The sequence below is a fragment of the Lampris incognitus genome, chromosome 9, assembly GCF_029633865.1.
Source record: "Lampris incognitus isolate fLamInc1 chromosome 9, fLamInc1.hap2, whole genome shotgun sequence".
Lineage (NCBI taxonomy): Eukaryota > Metazoa > Chordata > Actinopteri > Lampriformes > Lampridae > Lampris > Lampris incognitus.
In genome coordinates, this window is record NC_079219.1 from 23,295,639 (window position 1) to 23,322,138 (window position 26,500).

Genomic DNA, 26,500 nt, shown 5'->3' on the forward strand with positions numbered 1-26,500 from the left:
CCCTCTTATAGAAATAAGTTAAAACGTTTGACCTATGACCGAGAAGAAAAATGACCTTACACACTCGGAATAATCTTCCGGCATATTATAAAACTGTAACCTCGATGGCGCTTTGAAATGGATACTGATTCTTTAAATTCTTTCCTGGTTGTTGCAGGAAATAGTGAGATCCTGGCGATAGCGAGGCACAATGTGCCCAAAGTTCACCGCACAACACTTGCTTCGTTCTCTCTGAAAGTCATCGGCCCTCGTTTTTGTAATCCACCGACACCTGAGACGCGCTCGGTCCGCGAGATCGGACACCGAATCACCAACTTCAGCGCTTAATGATAATTCCCCTGTTCTGTCAGAATACGGGCACCAACGCTTCTCCATTTGCCACCCCCTCCAACTGCTGCTCAGGCATTTCTCTGAGTTTACATTCCCCCAAATCCTCAAATACAGTCTCACACACACACACACAAACACACACACACACACACACACACACACACACACACACACACACACACACACACACAGCCCCCCCCCTCAATTCTCACAGTTCTCACATCTTCTTAGTAATGTCAACAGAAGGGGATGGGGGTGGGGGGGAGGTGTTGTATACTGTATAGTTTATGAAACTGTCTGTTTATGGCCATTCAGAGCAAGAGAGGAGCGTAACTTGGTGGTTAATAATGTTTCTTTAATCACCAAAATAAGCAAATGATTAGTGTTTGTTATCTGTGCCCATCCAGAAGACGAAGAGCTCGGTCCCGGTGGTGTTGAGCGCCGGCCCCAGGTGGCTTCTGGATGTGACTTGGCAAGGAGCGGAAGACAACAAAAACAACTGTGTGGTGTACAGCAAAGGTAAGCAAGCAGCGCCCGCGTCTGTTATCTCTCCACAGCGCACCACACCGCTCCACAGCACAGCAGCAAAGACACTGACAATCCTCAGCACACTTAAGTTCTGCCCGTCTGTCCCTCCTTCTCACTTTCGCTCTCTCTCTCTCTCTCTCTCTCTCTCTCTCTCTCTCTCTCTCTCTCTCTCTCTCTCTCTCTCTCTCTCTCTCTCTCTCTCTCTCTCTATGTCTCTCTCTCTCTCTATGTCTCTCTCTCTCACTCTCCCTTTCTCCTTGCTCTAGTTCTTTCTCATGCACAACACAGTCACACACGCACATGTAAAGGCACAGGGATAAACACACAAACCAGAGCAACACGCATAGATAATACACACATGGACTCGCAAAATTCACACACACACACACACACACACACACACACACACACACACACATGCATACACACACATACACGCGCACACACACACACACACACACTGCATATCTATTTTTCTCATCCTCGGAGTAATTTATATCACTGAAACTCTGATTAGAAACAGAAACATCTCTTGACACGCAAAGTTAATGGTTTTTAGATTTCACAAGGTAAATAACGCCTCTTTTTGTGTTTTATACTAAGTGAATCCCTATCTCTAAATAGATTGCAGCAAAGGCAAAGGAGGACACTGGTTAGGTGTTTCATTTCGTTTGTCCTCTAACCATTTGAGTATGGCTTTTGCTGTATATTTTTATAAATTATACATATTTATACAAGCTCAACCAGAAATAGATACAGAGATATATGCAAAAATGCATTTACTATAGTATATAGATAGATAGATAGATAGATAGATAGATAGATAGATAGATAGATAGATAGATAGATTAGATTTATTTATAAATGGTGTGTGACCCTGAATTCAGACTGGCTAAAAATCCAATCACTCACTACCGTGAAGATCAACTCAACACAATTTGTTTATTTGAATCCAGTGACCATTTGAAAACCCTCATTAGCCCATCAGCCCGGCTGGTGTAAGGCTGTGTATTATACCATACACTGATGAGCCAAAACATTATGACCACCTGCCTAATATGCTGTTGGTCTTCGATATGTGGCCAAAATAGCGCCTACCCACCGAGGCATGGACTCTACAAGACCCCTGTAGGTGTGCTGTGGTATCTGGTACCAAAGCATTAGCAGCAGATCCTTCAAGTCCTGTAATTTGCGAGGTGGAGCCACCATGGATCAGACTTGTCAGTCCAGCACATCCCATGGATGCTCAACTGGATTGCGATCTGGAGAATTTAAAGGCCAGGGAACTGCCTTTAACACTTCATCATGTTCCTCAAACCATTCCCAAACAATGCAGTGTGGCAGGGCGTGTTATCCTGCTGAAAGAGGCCACCGCCATCAGGGAATACCATTGCCATGAAGGGGTGTACCTGGTCTGCAATGGTGTTTAGATAGGTGGCATGTGTCAAATTGATGTCCACATTGAATGGGCAGACCCAGGGTTTCCCAGCAGAACATTGCCCAGAGCATCACACTCCCTCAACCGGCTTGTGATCTTCCCACAGTGCATCCTGGTGCCATCACCTCCCCATATAAATGGCACACACATACATGGCCATCCGTGTGATCTAAGAGAAAACGGGACTCATCGGACCAGGCTATCCATGCTTCCACTGCTCCAAGGTCCAGTTCTGAAGCTCACATGCCCACTGTAGTTGCTTTCGATGGTTGACAGGGGTCATCATGTGCACTCTGACCAGTTTGCGGCTACAAAGCCCCATACACAGCAGGGTGTGAGGCATTGTGTGTTGTGACACATTCCTCCCGAAACCATCATTAAAATTTTCTGTGACCGGCGTCCAGGTAGTGTAGCAGTCTATTCCATTGAATACCAACACGAGGATTGCCGGTTCAAATCCCCGTGTTACCTCCGGCTTGGTCGAGCGTCCCTACAGATACAATTGGCTGTGTCTGCGGGTGGGAAGTTGGATGTTGGTATGTGTCCTGGTCGCTGAACTAGCGCCTCCTCTGGTTGGTCGGGGCGCCTGTTCGGGAGGGGGGGGGAATGGCGTGATCCTCCCATGCACTATATCACCCTGGCAAAACTCCTCACTGTGAAAAGAAGTGGTTGGCGACTCCACATGTATCTGAGGAAGCATGTGGTAGTCTGTAGCCCTCCCCAGATCAGCAGAGGGGGTGGAGCAGTGACCGGGACAGCTCGGAAGAGTGGGGTAATTGGCCGGATACAATTAGGGAGAAAAGGGGGGGGAATAAAAAAACAAAACAAAACCATTTCTGTGACTTGTGCCACAGTAGTCCTTCTGTTGGTTTGGACCACATGGGATAGCCTTCGTTGCCCTCACACACCGATGAGCCTTGGGCGCCCAATTCCCTGCTGCCGGTTTGTGGTTTGTCCTTCCTCGGACCACTGTCAGTAGCTACTCACCACTGCTGACCGGGAGCACCCCACAAGCCTTGGCATTTCAGAGATCCTCTGACCCAGTCATCTGGCCATAATAGTTTGGCCCAGATCTTTACTCCTGCCCAGTTCTCCTGCATCCAACACGTTGACTACGAGAACCAATTGTTCACTTACCATCTAATCTGCCCATACCTTGACATGTGCCCTTGTTTGGAGTGGTCATAATGTTTTGGCTCATCAGTGTACATGTACCATGCTGACACTGGGTGTCTCTTTTCACCTCTCATGAAAGCCAGACGCTTCACCAGCCACAAAATTGGGTCTTGACGGGTTTTAACCAGAGAAACAGAGCCAAAATAAATAAGTAAATAAAGATGTGTTTGGGATTCCAAAGGGGTGAAGGAAAAGGGGTTTCATTTATCACTTTTCAAAATGATTACCCTGTGACAATACCCCAAAGCTGAAATGGAGCCTCTGCTCCCTCAAAGTGAATAAGTGGCAGCAGTGGGATTTGCAACCCGGATTTTCAGACTCCCAATTCTCATCTACTAATCACTAGACTGCACTGGGGAGTTATCCTCTTAACCGGCTACTTAACTTTGTGCTCTTTATCACCAAATCATTAAAGTTTTGATAAGCTGTTAAAGAAGATTATGCACTTCTTTTAAATCTTCTAATCTTTTCTCTAGGAGACTGACTGCATGAAACAAAAAAAAAAAAGTACAATAACCGGATTTCTCAAAATTCTTTTAAAAAAAAAATCTGTATAATTTCCTCTCCCAAACCTTCATATTTGTTGTGAAAGATACCCTCGAGATAGCCCCGCAACTGTCACTGGATACCGGCGGTGTCATCCTCACCTCATCACCGTCATGGTGACAGTCACATCTCTCCTTGTGTGTCTCCTGCAGTGTGACCTTATTAGATTAAGATTGAATAACAACTGCACACGTCCTCCTTGTGAGAGTTGTTCTGTGCTGCTCAGTATCAGTATAAGTTCATTACTGTAAGTCCCACACAATAATCATCACACGGTTGCCAACTGATGGTAAACGATAATAGAGGGGGGAAATTTTTAATTTAGATCGTTTGCATGGAAGTTAAATATCTCTTGTCACTTAACAGATAAAAAGCACTGCAACAGTCATTGTAGTTAAATGTTCTGCTTTTAAAACACACTGAAGAAACACGGATGCTTTTGTCATTTACCATTCTTTCCAACTTGATATTTTTTTGTCGCTTTTTCTCCCTTTTTCTCCCTAATTGTATCCGGCCAATTACCCACTCTTCCGAGCCGTCCCAGTTGCTGCTCCACCCTCTCTGCCGAGCCGGGGAGGGCTGCAGACTACCACATGCCTCCTCCAATACATGTGGAGTCGCCAGCCGCTTCTTTTCACCTGACAGTGAGGAGTTTCACCAGGGGGACGTAGCGCATGGGGGATCATGTTATTCCCCCCAGGTCCCGTCCCCCCGCCCCCCAACCGGCACCACGACTGACCAGAGGAGGCGCTAGTGCAGCGACCAGGACACACCCACATCTGGCTTACCACCTGCAGACACGGCCAATTGTGTCTGTGGGGACACCTGACCAAGCCGGAGGTAACACAGGGACTCGATCCGGTGATCCCCGTGTTGGTAGGCAACAGAATAGACCGCCACGCTACCCAGACGCTCCCCCAACTTGATATTTTTTAGCATGTAAGGATACTTAATGAAAGTTTTGCATCCCGGATTAGCCGTAGCAATAGCTCATTTTTGGCAAATTTAAAAAAACAAAAACAAAACAACGGTGCCTATCCAGTTTTCAGGTTCATATGATTAGCCTGACTCCATGGTGTTGCATATTCATATATAGTGTTAATATGGAAGTCTCCATTGCACATCAAACTCAAAACCATTTAAACAAGCTGAGGTCATTACTGTTTATATCTTTACCCTTGTGTTTTAATTTATCCTTTATATAGACAGACACTCGATTGTGGAAAACTGTTAGCATCAGTATGTTTTGAGGTCGGTGATATTTAGGACTGACTGAAAAATAGTGGCTGCTCGGTTTGGATGCTTGTCAGCATGTACTATGGTGTAGTATTACTTAAGCATGGGCAGGTTGTAAGGTTGCATGTACTATGGTGTAGTATTACTTGAGCATGGACTGGTTGTGGGGTTGGCTGACTTGTGGCATGCTGCAGATCACTACAGGCCACCAAGCCCTTTGACTTGTAGGTGCTGCTGTGCAAAACAACACGTCTCTCGTCCTCAGCAGAGAGACTTGGAAGTGTTTGCGGATGACGAGAGGACAGGAGAGGGCAAAAATGATTCCTATGGGACTCATACCTGAATGGCGTTAAATGTATAAAACTTGCAGTGGAGTGGGTCCTGCAGGGGTCATCAGTACCAAGACAACCCTAACTATATGGCGTGCAATGACAAGAATTTGTATCTGATTTGGGTTCTTACATTTTCTGTTAGTAGTAAAGCGGATTTTAACCTTGCCTCCTGCCGTCTGCATCATTTAGCGAGGATAGACAGACTAATGGGGTGAATTTGGAAAATAATACCAACTAAAGACGGGGAATAATGTTTGAGACATAGTAATGTCATATATTATGAGGTACAGAATCACTTCATGAATACAAATTCGCTGTCAAATTCCTTTCTAAACTGATATACAGAGAGAGGGAAACGGGCACAATATCTGTTTTTCCCAGGCTGTCAGCATGGCCCTATTTGTTTTACATTAAACTCCAAGGAAGAGCCCCAGAAGCCAGCCATTACTAAAAGTCTCAACTCTACTACTGTGCTAAGTCATTATCGAGAAATCCACCTGGAACCGCCACAATGCTCTCCTCCACACTCCGACAGTTTCTTTGAAGCACCGAAGTTTCTAGAAACAGGCAGCAAGTCCGTAGAGTAATTATATTACAGTGGTGCTGGAGACAGAGGGGGAAAGAGAGAAAGAGAGAGAGTTGGGGAGTGAGTTGGGGACACAGATTTACTGATTTTAGTGGAGATTTTTCTGTCCTGATATACCAGCAGACTGTCAACTTGATGAGCAAATAAATAAATAAATAAAATTGCAGAGACTACACAGAAATAACACACAGATATAAAATACATCATTTTGTTTTGTTTTGTTTTTTTTTTGTGGTCTTGTCACTTAATTGAATTAATGCATTCATAATTACCACTGTAGGAATATGATAGTATCAGGTGCAATATGGTCTAAATACGCTGGAGCCGTTTTAGATCACTTTGACACCTCTGATGCGGCGAGTCCGACCACGTGTGCCGCTCTCACAGTTTGTGCACATCTGCTGAGACGACAACAACTGGATCAGTCATTCACACATGCGAACGTCAAGCGTCGGCGCCGTTGCTCAAACACGACGTGACACAATTCACTGTCGGTGCACGCTCTCATTGTGCTCGCGCGGTTACCTGATGTGTAAGCCCTTTAAAACTTCCGCACTCGCGGTGACCATATTATGTAGCATTATTCAGAGGTCACCTAAACTTTTCAACAGTAAGCCTCTTAAGCCAGACCACATTCAGATACAGCATGTCCAATAAGTCTCCGGAGCAACTTAGCCTATTGTTCATGTGGAAATTGACCAATGTAACTAGGCCGTTTTACATAAGCCCAGCCAGTGCAGAATTATCTAACTCGCCGTGTCTTTGTGTTATTTTACATTCACTAAGTCCTTGCCATCAGATCCCTTTTTTACAGCTTTATTTCCTCTGTTTGCTGCTTCGGCGCTGGAGACCTCTTCGGCGTGAGATGAACTCCCTTGCCCTTGCTGCCTGGGTGTATTTCACCGTTTTTATGAAACCGGCGTCTACACAGAGACGCGCTCACATTTCCCAACCGGTTTGCCCGCCAGTCGTTCGCCGTTTTGTTTAGCAGCCGTTGCAGATGGGAACTTGAACTCCCCACTGCAGTATTACGGTGTTAAGGAGCAAGGACTCTCACAGTTCAGAATGCAATTGCGTATTTCAATCCTCCTCTTTTCTGACTGACTATGTTAAATAGGAGGTGCCGGGGTTATTATCTGTTATCTGTGAACATAGGGGAAATAGTGTGACTGAATAATAACTAAACAACTGACACAATGTAAAAATTTCATTATCAGTGTATTAAAACAAAATTGTACCCTAAAGGAGTCCCCCACTACAGCTCCGAGCGGCGGACTAATTATGTTTAATTAAAATACAACAGAGATCAACAGAATCGTTTTCATTAGGAAATTATTAACGATTCTACTGCAACAATAATTGATTGCGCTGAACCAGGCGATAAGTCGGTACGGTCAGGCTGGAGTGAGCAACGCAGAGAGTGGCGGCTGGCAGGCGCCTTGGCAGCTGCGGCGGCGTGTCATGTTGTGTAGCGGCAGTTTCCACGTTAGCAGTCGGAAGGGGAAAGTGTAAAGCTGGCATTATAGAGAGGAGAGAAGAGGGAGGAGGGCATGTGGTGGCTTAAGCACAACAGAGTCCAAATCATATGGCGATGTGAGAAGACTGGAGCGTCCCACACACAGATTCAGCCGCACGAGCATTCGCACACATGCTTATAGCCACCATCGCGCATGCAGACGAACAACTGCGAGAGGCACACACCCATTCGCTCTCTCTCTCTCTCTCTCTCTCTCTCTCTTCCTCTTCCCCTTCCATCCTGTGCATTTCTGGCATATACATAAAGCAAATATAAGGGGCCCCGCTCTCCATTCTCTCTCTTTCACGCACACTTTGTTGGCGTTTCATGGAGAGATGTGTGAAAGACGTCAGCTCCAGACGCTTCCTCCGACGGCCTTTTATGCGCATTGTTCTTGCTCTCGTGGTGTGGAGGCAGCTCCCCTGCGTTACACACCGACACAGCACGGAGGAGACGCCACACTCTTGTGAGAAAATAACACACATGTGCACAGACGCGAACACCAATACCCAGGCTCCCCATAATGGTTGCTGACACATATATGTCCATCCGCATTTACTATGGCTTAAGCCTCGTGACAAAGCTACAATGCGGGGTTGACTATGTGAAAGAAGTGATGAGCACTGATTAGCAACAAGAGACTGTCTGTGTCTTCTACTGAAGCTTTTCACACATTAGTCGTCCACGTTGGATGCTGGCGTTTGCATGCGTCTGACATTTTGTGTTTCTGCATATTTTTTTGTGCATGTTTTCATGTTCATACTGTGTCAGGCTGTACTTTCTTTATATGATGGTGCTTCTTTGTGTGTGTCTGTCTGAGAGAGCGAGAGCAAGAGAGAGAGAGAGTGTGTGTGAGAGAGAGAGACAGTGTGTGTGCATGCGTGCATGTGAGCGTGCATGTGGTGGTGGTTGTGACTTGTGCTGCGTGCGTTCTTGTGAGCACAGGCGGTCATCCTTGTATCAATGCCACAGAGGGTGTCGGGCTAATGAGCGTGGGCTGTCCTTAGAGCAGGAGGCTCTGGGTTGTGCCATTCACTCTGCATATTTAAATGCCTTGTAGAGCTTAAGTAGGCCCACTTTTCCATGTCAGGGCAGCGTTCAATCCTGCTGCGACCATTAATTATGATACCATTGTGCTCCAGTGTGGCTAATAAGAGTGATGTATTGCACCCTCGTGGCATTATAATCATCCAAGTGAAGTACCTGGACTGCACCAAGTTCGCTTTAAGCACCACATTTAAAGGAGGAAAAAAAAAACCGGAGTGAAGAGGGAGCCACTTCGTTTCTATCTGCCTCCTCCCCTAGCTGGATTGGTTAATGTGGTTGTACATGAGAGCAGGCTGCTGATTTAACTTCGCCATAATTGTATAATCGATGATGAGAAAAGCCTCAGTATTGATCAGGCAGGAAGGCTGATTGTGTGTCTAAGAGCAAACAAGGGGCATGTGTAAGTGCATAAACAGAGGCACGGCCACTTAACCAGACACACACACACACAACAACACACAGACACACAAACTCATTTTCACACAAACACAGACAGATCCCCCCCCTTTTTTTCTCCCCAATTGTGTCTGGCCAATTACCCCACTCTTCCGAACCGTTCCGGTCGCTGCTCCACCCCCTCTGCTGATCCAGGGAGGGCTGCAGACTACCACATGCCTCCTCCGATACATGTGGAGTCACCAGCTGCTTCTTTTCACCTGACAGTGAGGAGTCTCGCCAGGGGGACGTAGCACGTGGGAGGATCACGCTATTCCCCCCAGTTACTCCTCCCCCCTGAACAAGCGCCCCGACCGACCAGAGGAGGTGCTAGTGAAGCAACCTGGACACATACCCACATCTGGCTTCCCACCCGCAGACATGGCTAATTGTGTCTGTAGGGATGCCCGACCATGCCGGGGGTAACACGGGGATTCGAACCAACAATCCCCGTGTTGGTAGGCAACAGAATAGACCGCCACGCTAACCGGATGCCCGAACAGACAGATTATTTTTTTACCATCATGAACACTCACATTTCTCACACACACACACACACTTGCAAAATCAGTCATACACACATATGTATATATACATGCACTTTTAAAAGCAGCCTATGGTGCACAGACATTATGGAAGAGGACAGAAGTAGAATGGCCTGATTGCTCAGGAATGTTAGAAACTCGTCTCAGAGACAGTGTGGATGGGTGCCGCATGCAGGCCCCCCCTGACGTTTTTCCTTTTTCTGTACTGTATAAGCACGTTATATGAGTTATCTGTATTGCCTTTGCAGATGTCTTTGAAAACTGAACTGGATAAGTGGATTTTGAGGAGCTGGTTCTTAATATTTAGAGCATGTCTCCTCTGTACTGAATATGCTCAGCACAGATTGGAAAGAAAAGATTACATTTTTATTTCAGTAATCGCTGCAAGTTAATGTGATTATAAAAATTTTATATTTCGCCTCTTAATATCCCTCCATTAACAGCATAATCAATGACCATTTTTATATTCATTGAAAAATTCCTTGGACATGAAAATTAGCCTCTGGGAGTTTTTTTTTTCTTCCTTTATCTACTGCAGGATCTCAAGTTGACAATTAAATGGTCCATTCTGTGTATGTCTTCTAAAAGCCCTTAGCCTGTTTTTAAGGCCTGGGTATGATCCAGCCCACCGCCCCCATCTCTGCTGTGGTAAGTAGGTGTGAAAAGCATTGTCAATGTGCTTTAGGATAAAGCCTTGCTGTTGGATGCCATTGGTCAGAGTCAACCCCCTCCAAACAAGATCCAGAAGCGGTGGAGAAGAAGTGTGTGTGTGTGTGTGTGTGTGTGTGTGTGTGTGTGTGCATGTGCGTAAACCGAGGCCGGGGGGGGGGGGTGACTCGGAGGCATGTGTGTGCAGGGATAATCAGAGACAAAAGCTTGAGAGTCAGAGAGAGGGGCCTTTCTGCACATCCACACAGCTTTTAGGGGGTTGCTTTATTTATCAGACTGCAGAAGGGTCACAGTGAGAGGGAGCGACCGAGATAGGAGAGTCACTGGGGTGGACGCGGTGTTTAGATCGTCAGTCAGAGTGATGGAAAACCACACGGTTAAAGCCTCGCTGAGGTTTGACTGCAGCAACTGGAACTAAACAAGTAAAACTTGGATCTTAATGGAACACACACACACACACACACACACACACACACACAGAGGAGGTGATCACACTGTGACAGAAACAATAAAGCAGAAGTGAAGAGACAGAAGGAGGGGATGAAATGAAAGAAAAACAAGGCAAATTCTGCGAAGAAAATGTTCCTTTTTCATTTTAAAAACATATGCTGCAAAATTAATTTTTTGGAGAGTCAAAATTTGACTTTCTCTGAACCAGTAGGTAGACTTTTTTTTACAGAATTGTTATGTGGGGTCACCACTGTGTTCATACAAGAGAGCTCGCCGATAACCTTTATACATACTCTTGCAGCTAATCCATTTTATTGATTTCACATCCACCTGCATGGAAAAATAACACAGCCCAGTGGTCTTTAGAGTGTGTTATCAGTGTTATATCGCAGCTGTTGTTGTTTTTTTTTCCTACTTGTGCCGCACAGGAGAACACACTGAGAGCCACCTCTAGCGCTGCCTTATCTATGCTTTTTTTTATCATGCGATCTGGCCATTGGATCTAAGCTATTCTACCCCTCTTAAACCCCATTGCCATGGGTAAGGACACAGGGACACATGAGGTGGGATTTCTCAATGAGGTGTGAAAGAATTGCAGCAGCGGTTTGCACCCAGGTATACGGGATCACCTATGAGTAACCCTGCCAGATGTGGGGGGGGGGACTTCTTTGTACAATCTTATCGCAATCCTTCGTTCATTATAATGGCTGCGCTTGAAGATGCTATAATGACAATTCCCCTTTAATTACTGTTAATCCACTATCTTTGAGGCAAAAAAAATCAACTGGGATTGCAGTTTACCAACATATGAATCTCCTTCCTGGTTACCAAAAATGTAAAAAAAAAAATCTATTCTGCTTTAAGTTGACAGTGCAATACATGTATGGGCTGTGGCTAAAGATGGAGCCCACCTTCCTCAAGTACCTCCACTAGCTAAGCTGGGGTGACCTCTGGCTGTCCACCTTTTGTGTGTGTGTGTGTGTGTGTGTGTGTGTGTGTGTGCGTGCATGCATGCATGCATGCTTACATGCGTGTGTGCGTGCATGCATGTTTGTATTGGGTGTCCGCGTGTGTGTGTTTGTGATACATAGAAATAGAGAGAGGAAGAGAGAAGGGCCGTAGACAGAACAGCGAGCAGGCAGACAGGCGTGCTGTAGGTACAGTAGTGCAGAGGAGTAGACATGAGTGTCGTCCAGGTCAGACAGGGCCATCCATTCTCTAAGCCCTGGGGAAAGAGAGAGAGGGAGAGAGTGAGAGACAGAGCAAGAAATATAGAAAGAGAGAGAGGGAAAGCGAGGGAGAGGGAAAAAAAGGAGAGACAGAGTGGAGAAGGTGTGGGGGGGGCATTGATGCTCTCTTTCTCTTACTCTGTCAAAGCCACTCTATTGTGTTCCCCCATGCAGTGAGTAGAAACCAATCTGTCATCGCTCCACTAGCCAGCTTACTAGAGAGGGGTTGACTGCTGGAAACACAAGTCTATTCAATGTGAAATGTAACCGTAATCTGAGCCTTTGGATAGTTGGATTGAAAAAAAAAAGTGATGTAAGTATTTTGAGCCCCCCTATCCCACTGAAATGGAGGCTATGAGTAAAGTATTTGGGTCTTTTCTAGATATGCCTCATATCGCGCTCTTTCAGGGGGAGTGATTGACATGTTTTGTTGATGGAACTCTATCCAAACCATGTGAGGTTTGCATAGGCATAAGCAGTGAAAATGTCACACACAAAAAAACCCTCTCTCTGTGTTACTGCATGGGTTGGCTTCCTTTTGTTTTTGATTTTAGCTTTAAAGCCGGGGTAGGCAGTTTTCTGGGAAAGACAAAAAAAAGCCAGAATGTGAAAACACGGCCCTCCTCCTGCAACTCTCTCCTCCTCCCCTCTCTGTCCTAAGCCCCTCCCACCAGATGAACACATATTCAAATGTGTACAACCAGGAAATGCCAAAGCGAGACTCTCCACAAGTAACCAGCAGGGCGGGGCTGATGTGTACACATCTGCATTTGCCAATAGAAACGCCCTTGCTCTGAAATAATGGTGTGTAGACAGGCAGGTTTATTACTTATCATCATTATGATTATTCTTTTCTTTTTTTTGTCAGAGCATTTTATTTATTAATTGCTGTCGGGATGTAAAGACAATTTCAACAAATATAACAAAAAAAAGGCATCTACAATAAATTGCCTAATCTAGCGTTAATAATTTTTCTTTCTGTCATTAAAATATTTAGAAAGTTTTATTCGAAAAAGGCAAATGAGGGGAGGGGATGAAAACATCCTGAGCTAGGCTGTGATGATGTGTTCGAACCCAGAATCCTTGAAGTGGTAATAGTATGTGGTTGGAGAACAGCACTGGTCCTTCCATTTATACTACGTATGGCATGTGTACTGAAAACTGCAATGGGGGCCTGAGGACAGTGCTGGGCGATTGTTGAAAATATTATCACAATAATCGTGAGGAATTTTGTACAATATCGATGCATATCGCAATATCTGCTTACATACATTGAGTTGTTTAGTAATGTAAAGCGTAATGCCAAAGTAAAACTAGTTTTCAAATAACGCTCCTTCAAATATATTGTGAGGAATTTTAGGTTATGCCTTGAAAGATGATAAATGATAACATTGAATCATTGCTCAGGCCTATCAGCCGACCAGCACAGCAGACATGGTCACCTCTTTGGATGCCCTGGGCCTGCTAAGCCTGCATATTGGTGAGGAGCGGCTACTAATGCTGTGCTCCAATGCCATTTGGAGTCACTGCTTTCCCACTTCTGTAGGAATCGCCCCGCGCCATTTTCCCTGTAATCTCCCCACTCCTCTCTGTTATGGGGTGGCTCGCCCGCTGATCCCACCACTATTTCACAGCCCCTCTCCTTCTTACATCCGGCACCTCCACCATTTTAATCCCTTTGACCCAAACCTTGTGTGTTTCCCTGTATCAACAGCTCCTGGAGATTACATACTGCCTGCCTCCTCACCGCTGTGTGTGCTACAGTCACCGTGGCTACAAGTAGACAGTGTGCCTGGCTCTCAAACTGACGCTGCAGTGTGTGAGATAGCCACGGTGGCTAGCGAGTATGCTTGTGCTTGTAGTTGGCGTACCTGTTGTTTCTTCCCCCCCCCCCCCACATGTACAAGATTGAGAGTTTGGTACTAGGATGATAGAGGAGGTGATGGGTATAATATCGGGATGGCAAACCAAGGTCCTGGCCCTCTGGAGATCCATCCCATGAGACCTGGAGAATTCACGCTTCAAAAAGATATTTTAGGGTTAAAGAACATCTGCGAACTGTATCTTGGCGGCTCAGCATGTCCTTTTTTTGATATCCAGCATATCAGCTATTTATTTTTAAATTTGAATCCCTCCAGGAGCACACAACTTTCAGTGTTTTTGCAAAAGACATTTGCCAACCCAAACTGACATCTATAAAAGTTCTTCTTTTTGGCTATATAGAGAGAGATGCATGCTTTTCTTAAATAATAGTAATTTTTAACACTGACAAGACCAAACAATCAGATTTTCACTACACAATTATCGTGGCTAAAAGCATTCACAATAACGATATTATCACGATATCTTCAGAACATCGGAAAAAAATAATGCTATCAGTTAAATTCATCTTTAATTTTGTTTATTGTGCGTTTTGTCTCTTTTTTGGCAAATGAATTACATGCAAAATACAAGTGTAGGGAGGTGGAGAGAGAGTCTGTAACCATATTTGTACAAAAACGTACAAACAGAACAATTACACAAGGTATAGTGAAAAGACAACCAGATGAACTGATAAACAAAGGCCCACAAGGCTTAACATCTGTCATCAATACAATGTCACCTGAAACAAAACCACCTGTGTGGAGCAGGGGACAGAGAATGTGTGTGTGAGACCACCAGCTTACAACTAACCACTCTGATATATTGTGATTTAATGTCTCTTTCCATTTTTCATGACATGATTTTGTGTGGCAGTAGCAGCCACACACTGCGGTAGTAGCTAGCTAGCTAGTTACTGCGTAAGGTCTGCGTGTGTGTGTGTGTGGGGGGCATTGGGAGAGGGATACAAAGTGAGAATGCAAAGAAATGGAAATGATTTAAAAGGCGCTGGGTTATTTACATGATATTATCATATATGTATTATTAGCATGAAATCAATATATTCATTCATTCATCTTCAGCTGTTTTTCCGGGGTCGGGTCGCGGTGGCAGCAAGCTAAGTAGGGCACTCCAGATGTCCTTCTCGCCAGCAACACCCTCCAGCTCCTCCTGGGGGATCCAAAGGCGTTCCCAGACCAGACTGGACATGTAGTCTCTCCAGCGAGTTCTGGGTCTACCCCAGGGTCTCCTCCCAGTTGTCTGTGTCCGGAAAACCTCCAAAGGAAGGCACCCAAGAGGCATCCTAATCAGATGCCCGAACCACCTCAACTGGCTCCTTTCGACACGAAGGAGCAGCAGCTCTACTCCGAGTTCCCTCCGGATGTCCGAGCTCCTCACCCTATTTCTAAGGCTGAACCCAGACACCCTACGGAGGAAACTCAATTCAGCCGCTTGTATCTGTGATCTCACCCTTTCAGTCACTACCCAAAGCTCATGACCATAGGTGAGGGTTGGAACGAAGATTGACTGATAAATTGATAGCTTTGCCTTCCAGCTCAGCTCCCTCTTCACCACAACGGTCTGGTACAATGTCCGCATTACTGCTGATGCTGAACCAATCTGCCTGTCAATCTCCTGCTCCATCCTACCCTCACTCGTGAACAAGACCCCGAGATACTTGAACTCCTTCACTTGAGCTAACAACTCATCCTCAACCTGGAGGGAGCAATCCACCATTTTCAGACTTGGAGGTGCTGACTCTCATCCCTGCCATTTCACACTCAGCTGCAAACCACCCCAGTGCACGCTGGAGGTTGCATTCTGATGAAGCCAACAAAACCACATCATCTGCGAAGAGCAGAGATGCAATTCTGAGGTTCCCAAAATGGACACACTCCTCACCTTGGCTGCACCTTGAGATCCTGTCCATGAATATCAGAAACAGAATCGGAGACAAGGGACAACCTTGGTGGAGTCTGACACCCACCGAAAACGTGTTTGACTTTGTGCCGAGAATGCAGACACATCCCTCACTTTGGTTATACAAGGACCAGATGGCTTCTAGCAACTGCCCCGGTACCCCATACTCCCACAGTAGCACCCACAGAGTGCCCCAGGGTACACGGTCGCAAGCCTTCTCCAAGTCCACAAAATACATGTAGACTGGCTGGTCAAACTCCCATGTCCCCCTCAGCACTTCCGCAAGGGTAAAGAGTTGGTCCGTTGTTCCAGGGCCAGGACAGAATCCGCATTGTTCCTCCTGGATCCAAGGTTCGACAATCGGTCAGAGCCTCCTTTCCAGCACCCTAGAGTAGACTTTCCCAGGGAGGCTGAGCAATGTGATGCCCCGATAATTGGAGCACACCCTCCGGTCCCACATTTTGAATATGGGAACCACCACCCCAGTCTGCCACTCCACAGGTACTGTCCCTGACCTCCACGCGACACTGAAGAGGCATGTCAACCAAGACAGCCCAACAATGTCCAGAGCCTTCAGCATCTCAGGGCGAGTCTTATCCACACCCACCGCCTTGCCGCCGAGGAGCTTTTTAACTACCTCAGAGACCTCTGCCAGGGATATGGGTGGGGCTTCCCTCGAGTCTTCAGACTCTACCTCCTTCACTGAGGACGTGTTAGTTGGGTTCATGAGCTCCTCAAAGTGTTCTTTCCACCGCTCGACAACATCCCCAGTCTAGTTCAACAGTTCCCCTCCCCGGCTGAACACAGCCTACGCCAAGCCCTGCTTCCCCTTCCTGAGTCGCCGTATAGTTTACCAGAACTTCCTTGAGTCCAACCGAAAGTATAGCCTCACCAAACTGCTCCCACACCCGAGTTTTTTGCTTCCACGACCGCCGAAGCCGCAGCCCCTCTGGCCTCCTGGTAACTGTCTGCTGCTTCAGGAGACCCCCTGTGCCAACCAAGCCCAAAAGGCCTCCTTCTTCAGCCTGACAGCTTCCCTCACCGCTGGTTTCCACCAGAGGGTTCTTAGGTTGCTGCCTTGACAGGCACCGATGACCTTATGATCACAGCTCCTGCCTGCCGCATCTATAATAAAGGCTTTGAACATGGCTCACTCAGACTCCATGTCCCCCTCAGCCTCCCTCGGGATACATGAGAACTTCTTCCGGAGGTGGTGTGTATATATATATATATATATATATATATATATATATTACTGACAATTTTCCCTAGGTGTGTGTGTGCCCTGTGATGGACTGGCGGCCTGTCCAGGGTGTCTCCCCGAGTGCTGCCCAATGACTGCTGGGATAGGCTCCAGCATTCTGCGACCCTGAGAGCAGGACAAGTGGTTTGGATAATGGATGGATGGATATATAAGATTAACACAGTGAATAAAGTGTACTTTTTTTCTTAGCCATCGACTTTATGAAGAAAGGTGATTCAACCTTTAGACTCATTCTTTTCCTCAGAAGACAGAAACTCTTGTGAAGGAAATCTGATGTTCGAAATCAGAATTCGTGTTTATATGAAGACTCAATGAATAATTACCTCTATTTTAGTCCATATACTTAACTAGTTGGTTACCTGTGATAACTGCTGATATGCAATAGTGTCAGTATCAGTAAACATAATCGCCAAGGAATTGTATCACTTTGAAAGAGCCAGAATCCTATATATACATTGCTTGTCAACAGAATAAAGATGCTTGTCGTGTTTCCATCCAAATGCATGAATTTTAAGCAATTTTTGGAAAAGACAACAAAACAATTGCAAATCGGTGCGTGCTTTCATTAACTAGTGTTGTGGGAATAAACAGCCTCATTGTGCACAGGACCCAACAAGACAATGTCATTAAAAGAGCGCCGATAATCGTGGCTGAGCAACAACAACGAGCTTTAATAGCTACCAAGTCCTAATTCCAGAGGAGAGAAATTGAGACTTTTCTAAACTCACTTGCCAGAGGGGATATTATTATAATTTTATGTCAATTTTTACCTTGTCTTACTCCACATTACTCCACAAAGATGAGGACAGGAAAATGCAATGTGCAGCATTGCACTGGCTGAAGTAATGACCATTGACTTTGTCCCCTGTGTCAACATTAGTGCAAAAATTCCGTCTTCATCACCCTTCATTGCATCTTTTTTTTTCAATCAACACCCAATACAACACCGACTCACCACCCAATGCAACACCAAATCAACACCCAATACAAACGATTTTGTTGCATTTTTGCAATATTTAGGATTTTTAGCGGAAATTGGAGTTTCCACTGAGCCGTTCCAAAATGTGCACCAAAATTCACTGACAGAAACAAAGCTACAGTACGGACAGTTCAGGGCTGGTTGTGTCATCGAGAAATTCCTGCACACAGAGGGTCCCCCCTCTTTCATGTAGTGTTTCTGCTAATGGGTTAGGGGGTTCTTGATGTGAACGTATGTGATCATTGCATAGAGAACAACCATTTCTCTGTCTATTTCCTGCTCAGTTTTCCTGTGGGCCACATTAAATCAAGCCTTCGACCTACACTCTAGTTAAATTAAACCCTATCAGCATGTTGCCCTCTCATATCGGAGAACAGGCCTTTATATAGATGGCCTGTAAATGGTGATTAGTAACTGTTTTGATTAAAATTCCACCACGTGTGATACTCTGGAGCTAATCACCTCTTCCTCTCTCTCCCTCTCTCTCTCTCTCTCTCTCTCTCTCTCTCTCTCTCTCTCTCTCTCTCTCTCTCTCACTATGTCTTTCTATCCATTTTTTCCTGGCTTCTTTGTCTTTCTACATAAACATTCCCTGCTACAGCCACGCAGACACACAGATTTATGCTCAGCCACACACGCTGTACTCATGTGCGTGCACACACACATACACATACATTCTCAATTTTTTGTCCCTCTTCTTGCTCTCTCTCGCTCTCTCTCTCTGGACTTCCTCTCATGGCTCAGCAGAGTGCAAGGCTGATTTAAAGGCCCCTTACAAATGGGAAGGTTGCAAGTGAAGACAAAAACCAGAGACAAATCACGCGGCGGCACTCTCAAGGTTTCTGCTAAAGCTATTCAACTGGAGGAGAGCGGTAGAACAGTGAAAAATATATATACACTCTATCCTGTCAAAATGCTTTTGGCTTATCTTGAGTGACTGTCAAGGCTGGGAATATCAGGGAATGGACAGAAATATATAAAATTAATAAGCCGCTGGATGTTGTCGAGAGTTATGATACTTCATAAATCCTGGTTTGATCATGGCGGACAAGGCTTAAACCCACTGCTTCCTAATGCGCACAGCAGTGTTTTGGACTGGATTTTATTCTGTTTGGGAGATAGAAGCCCTTTGCTGGCAAAAAGCAAGATTTATCATCTCCCTAACCCCCCTCTTTCTTTCATGAGTGACAAATATAAAAAAGGCCTGAGGGAAGTTTGCAGCCATTACCACCTTTAATAGAAGGGCACCGGCATAGCAAGGTGAAACTAGGGCCAAAGGCAGCAAATCCTATTCAAAAAAAAAAAAAACAGAAGAAGGAGTAAAAGAAATTGGTACTAACTTATCAGTTGTACTTCCTGTGTCGGGTCAGGGGTCTTGGAGCTTTTGTTTGTTTGTTTCTTCTACTGAAAGGATGGATGCTATCTCTCCCGCCATCCAAGCAGGTCTGCTCTGTCGAGTGGTAGAGGTAATATTTCATGTCAGGAATTAAGCAAACCTACCCAGTCCTTTCTACAGTGAGATGGCCGGCGCATCCATCATCGTCTCGCATCGCAAGTGTTGGCTTTGTCCGCATCACTTTTCTTTTCAGAAGGCTTGTGTGTGCAAATACAAGACGAGGGGGGGGGGTGACTAATTAGAGCACCACGTCTAATCTCAAGGGCCTTACCTGTCAATAAAAATGTTGTCGCCGAAAATGAAGTCTCTGTAAATGAAAGGGTTTGAAGTTTTGATATGTAAAACGCATGTCACAGCATTTGAGTGAATAATATCCCGACGAGATAAGTTGCCAGCGAAAGTAAAATGACAACAATAACATCTCTGCAGGACCAAATCAGAATAATGAAACTCTAATTGAAGAGGGTTTTTGTTTTTTGTTTTTTTCCCCGCTCTCTCCTCATCGTATTGGGAAAGGTCATGCTTTTTGAACACAAATTTCAGTAAGTAAATTTATTCCACTTGTTTCTTGTAACTGCACTAAAACATAATGAGGTGTTAGAGATAAATATACGAGGACAGTAAGCCATGCAATCCTTTCCCGTTGCTACTTTGAGTCAATTAGCACATTGCACAAACTCAGAAGAATAAGGCTGCTTCATGTAGTATTTCAATATTCAATATCTGACTTTATCCAATTACATGAGGTCTGAGGTATGTGGGTCTGGTGGGCATACTGAGTACTTTGGAGGATTCCATCTTCACTGTGATATTCACAGACATTTTCCATTGCATATGCCTATGGCTTTTACAATGAATTATTCAAAGGCTCCGTCCACTCTGAAGAGGGGGGAATTCTGCTCGCTAGTAAACAGATTTTCTGCTCACCATCCTCGCAAATCTGAAGTGTAGGACATTGTAGGCGCCAAATAATTACATATACTAGCCCCCAACCCCTTCTCCCCGGTTAACCTGGCACCAGAAATGCATTTGAATGGTGTAGTGTTTGGTTATTGGAGAAACTTGGAGTGAGAACTGGCGGCTTGCAACAGAATTACAGACATCGATGGAGACTTGTGAATGTAGGAAACGTTGTGGCGTTGCGATCGGTGAATTCTCTGATTAATCTTCCCATGTAGCTGTAATTCCGTGTGAATTCCTTCCCTATTACATATTGAATATAGTTGGGGTTTTTTTCTCTCATCCCATGTTTTAAATTTGTACAAATAGATATTATTTGAGGAAAGAGCTAAAATGTACGCCAGGCTCTCTCCTCCCTCTGTTGATTTGTTTTACTGTATTAGATAACAGCCCTAGAATTTGACACTATGCATAATCACTTTAGTTCCTTATTGGCTATTATGCTTTGGAATAGAAAATATGAATATTGCATGGATCTAAATCCCCTCCCCAAATCTTTTTTCTACAGAACAAGAAAATTGACATATCCATTGCATTACTACAGCACCCATCGTGGCTAATGGAGGTTTCACATTATAGCACTCACATTATATTACCATGAAATATGCTAAGCATATAAGGAAAATGAACTTTTTAAAAGAAGATCAGTTTAAAATGTGTCTATGGGATTGTTTTTCCCCCCTCTTCTCTCCTTTGGGGATTTGCCCTGACCTTGAACTGGTAGTATCTTCCAGCACAGATCTATAGCAGTGACACATGTCATGTGTTGGAGAGGATTGGGGAGGAAGCAAAGGAGACAAGAGGGAGTGATCTTGGTCCACAGCCCAGTCAATGTCAGAGTCTGCCCTCATGTCAAAGGATGGGCATGTTTGGCCCAAAACACAGACTGCACCTCATCCGCTAACCTCAGCATGATAAACACCTTTGGGTGGCTAATCGCGAGGCGCACAGTTGTGTGCACGTGCACACTCATGCACGCGTGCACTTGCACACGAGTATGCCCCCCCCATGCACATTGCTTGCACACATGCACACACAGCACACAATGCCACAGAATGCCCTGCACTAGGCAGTTCAAAGCTGCCCTAAAATTCGTGGGCTATGGGGAGGGATTGCTTTATTGGGGTGGGAGGGGGAGAGAGAGAGGGAGGAGGAGGGGGGGGCATATCTCCAGATTCTCCCTTGTAAAGCAGGTCTGGGTGAAGTGAAGCACCCCCCCCCCACCTCCCCGCTATTCTACTCTGTTTTATAAGACACCCTCCACATTCACCGCTGTGGTTGTTCGCTCCCACTCGCTAGGAAACAGAAGCTACAAAAGAGTGGAAGACACAAGCTCCTCACAAAGAGACGACATCTTAAGAATCCCTACACTAGATCCTCAGGTTCCCTGTCATCTAGTTGAAAGCACATTATTACATGTGAATGAAGCTAACACACATCGACCTGCGCTGCTTCTTTCCCTCGCTGTGATGCTTGGTTGAACATCTACTTTACAACCAAACAGATTGTGTTAAATCAGTGGAATAACTTCATGCTGACTCTACGTGGCTCTGAATTTGAGATCAAAATATCCACAACCCCCCAAAGATTAACATCTTTACTTGACAAAGATTGCTCATGTCAAAAGGTTGTCCGCTATTGTCATCGTTTGAAAGAGTTTGCGGTCCATCGTCAAAGGACTACATCTCACCTTTGTAGTGTGCTAATTGATAGTGTGAGACTTTGTAGCGCTGGTGTTGAAATTCAGATGATCAAGCGGAGGCTTTGCCATTTCGGGCCGTCCGTAAATAAATAAATCGTAAAGTTTGTTTTTCTCTCAAGTCCAAAGAAACCTCCCTTTGTCTTTGTGTTTCGCACCTTTTGCACCGACAAGAGGCAAAAAGCCCCGAAGACCGCGACATTTAGGAAAGCTCCCAAATAGCGGCGCTGAAGCTAGGTTTGAGCTTTGTCACCACGCTTGAAGAATTTCTTTTTAATGTACTGTAATGTGAAATTCCGTGGGGACAAGTTTAATTGAGTTTTACACAAACCAGTTGGGAGTAGCGCTGGAAGGTAGGTGATGTTGAGGTTTTTAATCTGTGGCTCCGGAGAGGCTTGTTGACGGAGTGGCTCTTTCTCTTTGTGCAGAAAAAAAGAGGAAGCCTAAGAAATGATACATCCATGGATAAAACCAATTGGCAACCCTCAAAGGGACGGGGGGCGATAAGGCAAATCCAGCACTTGTAGAGAAATAAAAGAATCCAACTGTTCATTAAAAACGGGAAACAAAACAGGCGATTGAGAAGGCAGGCAGATTGCTCAGTGGAGGAGTGAGTGAGACAGACAAACAGAGCCAGAGATATCAGAGGAAAGGATTGGAAAATAATCAAGGATTTGTGACGAGAATTAATAAGGAAGATAGGCACAAATAAGTTTTTTTTTCCTCCTCTCTGCGAAATTAGGAGGGATGGACCACAATTATCAAACAGGGGGGATGGCATAAGCTACATAGACACCTAATTATAAAGGATAACCTAGATATGAAGGTTGCTGTCTCTTTATTTTACACGCTTTAACTATGAGGCAGTTTGGTTCCTTTGTGCCCCGTAAACTACGTAGATGTTTGCTGGACAGAAAGTACCACGCTGTCTCTCGGTGGTTTTCTTTTTTTGGGGGGGGATCCCCCTTTTTCTCCCCTATTGCATCCGGCCAATTACCCCACTCTTCCAAGCCGTCCCAATCTCTGCCGATCCGGGGAGGGCTGCAGACTACCACATGCCTCCTTGATACATGTGGAGTTGCCAGCCGCTTCTTTTCACCTGACAGCGAGGAGTTTCATCAGGGGGACATAGCGCGTGGGAGGATCATGCTATTCCCCCCAGTTCCCCCTCCCCCCTGAACAGGTGCCCCGACCGACCAGAGGAGGCGCTAGTGCAGCGACCAGGACACACACCCACATCCAACTTCCCACCTGCAGACACAGTCAGTTGTGACTGTAGCGACGCCCGACCAAGCCGGAGGTAACATAGGGATTTGAACCGGCGATTCCCGTGTTGGTAGGCAACGGAATAGACTGCCAGACCACCCAGACGCCCTCTCTTGGTGGTTGGTATCTTTGGTAATCTCTGTCAACCTGCCCAGACTACATTGGGTGGCCAGTGTTTGACCCCCAGAAGAAGATGTCTCCTCACGGTTTACAGTCGAGCTTTCTTCGATCACTTTGCAATGATTTCGAATGGAAAAGAAAAAGGATCTTCATTGCACATCCTACTACCATCAAGTTGGACTAACATATTTGCCTTGCATTTCAGTAGTGGACAAAGGCACTTTTTGAATGCCTGCGGCTGCTTTACCTTTATAAATGTTGCATCTTCAGACACAATGTGCCAGAAAATCTGTTTTGCGGGGCGGGCAAAGGGTTTGTGAGAGGCTGTTGTTGGATTGTTTACTTCCCACTATAATTCACCTCATGGAGGTTAGTTGACTCACCTGACCCAGTAATGAGGTTTCAAATTGGAGACTTAAGGCAACGCAAACAAAGGGCTAATAAAAGGCTTAGGAGGAGAGGTTGAAGAGAATAGGGAGGAGGAAGAGCAGGCTGAGGAGGGAAGGTGAAGAAAACTGTCGGTAAAATAATCAGCACTGGCGTGATCGGCCACTGGGACTTTCCATTGGTGTTTTGTGTTAAAGAAGGCCATTCATCAACATATCAATAAAAATATGGAGCAGATTATTGTTATGTTTGCTTACCATGAAACCCGTCGTAAATAATAGGGCCACCGCCGCTGCTCACATTAATTATAATTAGAATGCTGATAATGTGCGTGCTCTTTTTATTACAGGGGCTGAATCAATTTTACAGTCTTATTCAACCCCACAAGGTCATGCAAAGTTGCTGGGGTGAGAGAGAGAGAAAGACGGCTCCTTGTGAAAACGGTGCCGCGATCGGGATGCAGGACGCTAGATTAACAAAGACCTAGTCTTGTCAGATAGATGTGCCATCATCACCGCATAACAGCTGTCATCAACTTTCCTTACCACTGTCACACCATTACACACCAGGGGGCTAAGAAAAGAGCATTGTGTTGGTTCAGTCGCTAATATCTGGCGGTGAATCGGTGTGTCGGAGTTGTTCAGTGTCAACTCCTTTGAGACAATATTTCTTATTTCCCTGTTCTTTTATACATGGATTTACACATATTAAAACCATGGCAGTAGTATTTTTTCCCCTCCGTGGCATATTGTTGTACTCATTAACCACACAACCTTGATGTTGACACATGTTGTCAAGGTGGCCCCCGTGTGAAACCACCCAACAGATTACAAAGAGGGGCTGGTACAATGCATTTTAAGCCAGCGCAGTTTTTTGGTGGGTTCGGTTTGCATTCGTTGACAGTTCACAGGAGAGACTGTATTTTGGCCAAACGTTGAATTTGAACTTAGTCTAAATTCATAAGGCACCCCGCTGGTTTGTGCCTCTGTTTCCCCCTTCCTCGTGAGTTGGACTGTCAGATGGTGCAACAACAATGGATCTCAGCAGCCTATCAGCCGGCTCCTACCTTTATAGCTCACTGAGTTGCTTTAAAGAATGGATTTAGTATGCCTCAGCGAGGTTCAAAACCACAAAGCACACCACCGATTTCCAAAAATCTACATATCTGTTCGCCCCATTTTTACATTTGAAATGCATTGTACTCAATGCGTTCCACACGTTGAATTGGTATTCTCCCGCTCGGTGCTGAAGACAACAGTGGGCTGCACCAAACATGTCCCCTCTGTCTTCTCTGTTAGTCACCTGTTAGACCAAACAAGCCCGTACGCTTTACAAACAAAATAATCATCCTAATTAATGTTATTCATACACAGGTATTTGTCCAATTAGAAACGCACATTCATATCCATAGGATCGTATGGTTCTGATTAGCTAACTAAATATGTTGCTATTAAAAGTAACACAGGTGTTTGCACATAATACAAAATTTGCCCTTTCTGACTGCCATGCTATCGATGAACAAACATTTCACCTATTTCATTTGCTATTGCCTTCTTTTCACAGTAGTAATTGGGTATGCATTTCCTTACCCGGCTAAGTTGTCGCATTCTTTGCTTGTGAATGTTAAAATGACCCCATGTCCCCCCGTGAATGTGTGCATCTGTCACGAAATTACACATTCCATCAGCCCTCATTGAACTGGGCTCGGACTCTGTGCGGCAGACCCGGGCTCCGGCAGTGAATCTTGATTGTGAATTCTGTGATATTGTAAATGACTTCAGATTCCTCTGAATGTTTCGGATTAATCGGTCGGTGCAGATGCGGTTCCCTTTTTTGGTAGGCTCCATCTTGAACAGTCGCTCATTTCCATCCTGCCATCACATTCTGCATATAAAGCAGATTTCTCGATAGGTAATCCTTGTAAGGTTTTTAGAAGACAGGTTATTAGAGGATTGAGGACTGTGTGGGGGGAAAATTATGTACATCTTTTAAGTTGCTGACAATGAGCTGTGTCTCAAGGCAGTACTGTAGACACAGTAGCAGTCTCCATTCACTGCTCTCCCAACAACATTCTTTCCTCTGAACATGGGAAAGCATAAACACAGACACAAAATACACAGACAGAGATCCCTGCACCCCTCCTACACATACACACACACACACACACACAGTCTCTCTCTCTCTCTCTCTCTCTCTCTCTCTCTCTCTCTCTCTTTTTCCCCCTCTCCACCTGCTCCCTCCTTCTCCCATACTGCCACCCAGAATTCTTTGAAATGCCGGAGGCTAAAAAGCTGGTTACTTTCCCCTGGCTTGCAGCTTGCAGCTCCAGATTATTCCTTGAATGCCAGAGTGGGACTGCCTGCATCATCCTAACCCCCCCCCCATGTGCCCATCCAGCCCTGTCTTAAACCCAGTTCCTACCCGTCACCTCTCAGACGCCAACCCACCTTTTAAGTGGCCAGTCATTTTCCATTGGTTTTAGATGTCCTTTCATATCATGGCTCGTTAAAGCGCAGCACAGTGGCAGCATATTTACATAGGCTACTGGGGAGGTTTTAATTTGCGTCGGTACAGAGCATGACCGGA

The 26,500-nt window shown here is 45.3% G+C and overlaps 1 protein-coding gene across 1 annotated transcript in view; it reads left to right on the forward strand.

Moving 5' to 3' along the window:
* zfpm2a (zinc finger protein, FOG family member 2a) overlaps positions 1–26,500 on the forward strand; it is a 129,932-nt gene that overhangs the window by 75,933 nt on the left and 27,499 nt on the right. Inside the window, exon 5 of the mRNA XM_056285988.1 lies at positions 738–849. Within this exon, the coding sequence (XP_056141963.1) occupies positions 738–849 (112 nt within the window). The remainder of the gene's footprint in view (positions 1–737; positions 850–26,500) is intronic.